Raw genomic sequence first — 4,647 nt, 5'->3', positions numbered from 1 at the left:
ATCAACTCAAGTTTCCCTGTAACTTTTCATGAATTAAAACGACAAGCTTTACTCCCAGACTCAACAACAATTAATCTCTGCTTTCTGCTGAGGAGGATGACACCACATCTGTGTCCCAAATCGCACCCTATTCCCTATATAATGCACTTCTTTTGACCAAAGCCCTGGTCAAAAGTAGTGCACTAAATAAGGAATAGGGTACCATTCGGAAAGCAGCACAAAATTGGGTTAAAATAATCATCATAATATCTCCTTCTGAACTCACTCCATCCTGGTTAAATCATATTATGTTCTCATACTACTAATTAGAAGGGACAACGGACGACTAAGCAATATTTCATGGTTGGTTTATGCTTTCAAGCTGGTTTCCAATATTGTTAGTTCTTCTGTTTATCAGTTTGGACATTACTGTCATTACGTATCGTCAAGGCTCTCATCCAGTTAGAGCAAGGCTGCGTATGAAATCACTCCCTATTCCCTATGTAGGGCTCTGATCTAAAGTACACTTTGTAGGGAATAGGGTGCCATTCGGGACACAAGCCTAGGATTTGAATCTCTTGCTTAGAGTGAAAGACAAAAGGATGCCGAGCAAAAGCTATATGAAGAAAGATACAGTGAACTACATATCACAACAACCATCTGTGTTAAGTTAATATGAGTTCATGTTTTTTAAATTAATTTTACCTTTATCTAACTAAGTAAGTCAGTTAAGAACAAATTCTTATTTTCAATGACAGCCTAGGAACAGTGGGTTAACTGCCTGTTCAGGGTCAGAATGACAGATTTGTACCTTGTCAGCTTGGGGGTTTGAACTTGCAAACTTCTGGTTACTTGTCCAACACTCTAACCACTAGGCTACCCTGCCGCCCCATTTTTGTCACAAAAATTTGTACACATCAGTACTTTATTAAAATTATAACAATGACTTTGTCAATCTTCTCTCTTATGCTGATACAGAATGAGCCTAGGAATGTGGCCAAGTCCTCTACTTAGCCACGTCAGTCATCTAGAACCATTATTCTCTGTGATGGGCGTGCCACCATCAGCTTCTGTGGGTGTGAAGATATACAGAGCCTTCAGAAAATATTCACACCTTTTTCCACATTTTGTTGTATTAACATGGATTCAAATTGAGTGTTGTGTCATAATGTCAAAGTGGAATTACATTTTTAGAAATTTTAACAAAGTCATTTAAAAAGAAAAGCTGAAAAGCTGAAAGCTGAAAAGCTGAAAATGTAATAAGTATTCAACCACTTTTTTATGGCAAGCCTAAATAAATTCAACAAGTCACATAATAAGTTGCATGGAGTCACTCGGTATGAAATAATAGTGTTTAACATGATTTTTGAATGACTACCTCATCTCTGTACCCCACACTTACAATGATCTATAAGATCCCTTAGTCGAGCAGTGAGTTTCAAACACAGATTCAGCACAGATTCCATAAGAGCCCAATGGTATTTTCCAATGCCTCACAAAGAAGGGCAACTAATTGGTAGATGTTTGTTTATTTTATTAAGCAGACATTGAATATCCCTCTGAGCATGTTAAAGTTATGAATTTCACTTCAGACGATGTATCAATACACTCAGTCACTACAAAGGTGATTCTCACATGTATTGACTCAGAGGTGTGAATGCTTACGCAGAGATATTTATATATTTCATTTCTGTTCATTAGTAAACATTTTCTAAATACTTGTTTTCACTTTGTCAATATGGGTTGCTATTAATGTTTCTCTCACATAATTAGTTAGCGCTAGTGTACAGTGCTGGATAGTTAGCTATTGGCTACATGTTAGCTAGCTGGCTAGAGATGTTACCTACAACAACCCACAATCAGATGTATTTTCCTGTTGCACAAAGCTTGCTTTTGACAGAGTAGACAGCTTTTGCAACAGGTCCTCATACACTGAGAGGAAAACCAATAGCAGATAAGACAAAATAACACATTCAGTAATGGTATCTACCAGAAGTGAAATGCAGCCATCAGTCAGTCTCTCCTCAGAGCAGTGATCTACGCACGGGGTCCTGTTTCTTTGTTCCCGGTCCCAACTAACCCAAACAACACAGCACTCCACCCTTTCAAAGAAATGATGTTTCTATTCTTAGCTTCCTTGGGAGTGCTGCACTACACCTATACATTAGCCCAATGTAGGATGGTCCTGAAGAAATATAGTCAAATATATATCATCTACTGATGAAATTATAGCATTAGCAGTGCAGATAGATTTCCAATGGTCACTGGTATTCTTCTCTTTTAAAAGCCATCCATTGTTATTGTATTTCCTCTGGTCACTGATCTTCTACTCTTCTAAAAGCCATCCATTGATGTTGTATCTGCACTAGTTTTCTTTGTGAACCAGTCCTGAATCCATATTTGACTTAGTAATGTGGCCTGTTTATGGAAACAGCAGACAGACTGACCCAGATTGTGGTGTTCTTGCCCAGGATCAAACATTGAACCCAGTCTTTCTCTCTAGAGAGTTCCAGACGTTCTATGGAACATATTTGGGCCCAGCTGAGAGCTCTAGAACCTTCTCCGACCCTCCCTAGAGAACTGTAGGTCAGACACTGTCAGTCAGAAACCAAAATGGCACACTATTGCCTACATTTAGCATTACTTTTGACCAGAGTCTTTTGGGCCCAGTCAAAAGTAGTGCACTATATTATAGGGAGTAGGGTGTCATTTGAGCCAGTCAGTCATTGTAGAATCAGTTTGGTGGTGTCACAACCTACTGTTTTTTTCCCCAGGAGGTAAATGAAAGAGAGAGAGATGAAGAGGAAAAGGAAATGTGACATTCTCTGTTCTCCACCCCATGACACACGTTCCATTGAAGATAAAGACAAATAAAGTGCAAAGAGGACAGTGTAGATCTGAACCTGGAAAAGTAGAAAGGCTCCAATTAACTTCCTTTTGAGTAGTTCTCTTTCATTCTCTTTTTCTGGGGCAGTTCAGGTGAGGTGAGTAGAGGGCAGGCTCAGAAGTGTACCAAGACCGCTTTCCACCAAGTCACCCTTTCATGAACTACAATGTATTATTATGTTTCAAATCACATTACCACTCTAGAGAGAAAGTCATCCATTTTTATTCAGCAATAGAATCCCCCCCCCATACCTATTTTCAGGAAGTAAATAAGCTAAAGCTAGACAAAAGGAGAGGAGGCGTGTCATTTGAAGTTGGTTTGGGGGTTTGTCTTGCTTTGCAGTGGAGATAGACTAGATATGCACTGCAGGAGATGAGGGAGAGGCACGGAATGTGTCCCAAATGGCACCCTATTCCCTGGACCCCAGGAAGGCAGCAGCTAATGGGGATCCAGAATAAATACTGTGCAGTACTTTTGTAGTAGTGCAGTAAAAGGGAATGGGTGCCATTTGTGATACAGACAGTGTTTAAAGATCTCTTAGATTCCGGTTGTTTGGTAGAGACACTTCACTGTGATTCATTTAACGTAGAAAAGGCCAGAGCTCCAGACGTGTCTATTTTCAATCTTTTGTGACTCGCTCCAAATGGACCATGAAATCACACCCTAAGTTGGCACCCCAGTGCCTAAGTTGGCCCCCCAGTGCCTAATTTCTCTCCTCTCGCTCTGTCTGGGCTCCAGTTCACATGTATTTGGGTTGACTTACTTCACGTGTGTCATTTTGTGTGGCAGGTCTTGTCCTGCAGTGCCACAGCAGGTGTGTTTGTCAAGTGCCTCACAGAGAGGTGTGACATGACATTTTGTGTTGTTCTTTGCATCAAAGGACATTGATAATATCAGATGAACCTGAATGTGCATCAATAGTATCAACATTCTGAATGAGGGGTCATGTTGTAAACGCTGTATATGATTTTATCTTTGATAAAGTCTATGAAACACAACTAATTTAGGGAAAACCACAGAAGCATTTTATTAACACACCTTTTGTGCAAAACTCCCCCAAAATAAAAGCCTTCAAAAAGAAAACTCTCCCAGAGATTTTAATGCATTTGTCTGACATATACCCTTATAATAAGACAGAACATAAAGTTTAGTCATATGGTTTGTACGATTTGTGAAGCATTTATGTAGTGCTTATAAAGCCTTTATGTAGTGATCATGAAGCCATTATGAAGCTATATATAGCCTTTATAGGATGTACTTTGTTTAAAGTGGGACCCGAACACGGTATTTATGTAGCAGTGCCTAAGTGCCACAACTTCCAATCAGTGTCCATCTCATGGTGTACATCACTCTGTCTTCCACCCAGGAACCACACGTGGCTCCAAAGTCATTTGCTGTCACAGTGAGACCAGAGCCCAGGATAACAGAGTCACACCTGGAGATCGGCTGGCTCACCTGGCCAACGTAAGGACCTTGATTTTATTCATCTTTCATCTTTCATTTTAATTAATTCGAGGGCAGAATGACCTCCTCACAATGTAAGTACCTGCCCAAGACTCCCTCACTTCTTGAAAAGGCATACAAGCGACACAGAGAAGGCAGATGTTTCATATCCAATCAGATAATTGTGTAACCAATATATTGGACCCAGTTACATGACGGTAATCCATGTACCTGACGGTAATCCATGTACCTTGTACAGAGAAGATACTGTATATCTGGACCTATCTTCAAAAAGCATCTCAGAGTATGAATGCTGACCTAGGATCAGGTCATCCCTG

The 4,647-nt window shown here is 40.1% G+C and overlaps 1 protein-coding gene across 1 annotated transcript in view; it reads left to right on the top strand.

The window, feature by feature from the left end:
- The window catches only part of LOC135513390 (adhesion G protein-coupled receptor B3-like), a 100,515-nt gene extending 96,181 nt beyond the window's left edge, over positions 1 to 4,334 (top strand). The window contains exons 9-10 of the mRNA XM_064936314.1: positions 2,954 to 2,963; positions 4,233 to 4,334. Coding sequence (XP_064792386.1) covers positions 2,954 to 2,963; positions 4,233 to 4,334 — 112 coding nt within the window. The remainder of the gene's footprint in view (positions 1 to 2,953; positions 2,964 to 4,232) is intronic.
- The last annotated feature ends 313 nt before the right edge of the window (positions 4,335 to 4,647 follow it).

The sequence above is a fragment of the Oncorhynchus masou genome, chromosome 24, assembly GCF_036934945.1.
Source record: "Oncorhynchus masou masou isolate Uvic2021 chromosome 24, UVic_Omas_1.1, whole genome shotgun sequence".
NCBI classification, from domain to species: domain Eukaryota; kingdom Metazoa; phylum Chordata; class Actinopteri; order Salmoniformes; family Salmonidae; genus Oncorhynchus; species Oncorhynchus masou.
Note: the sequence above shows the minus strand (reverse complement) of the source record. Positions and strands in the feature narration are given on the sequence as shown.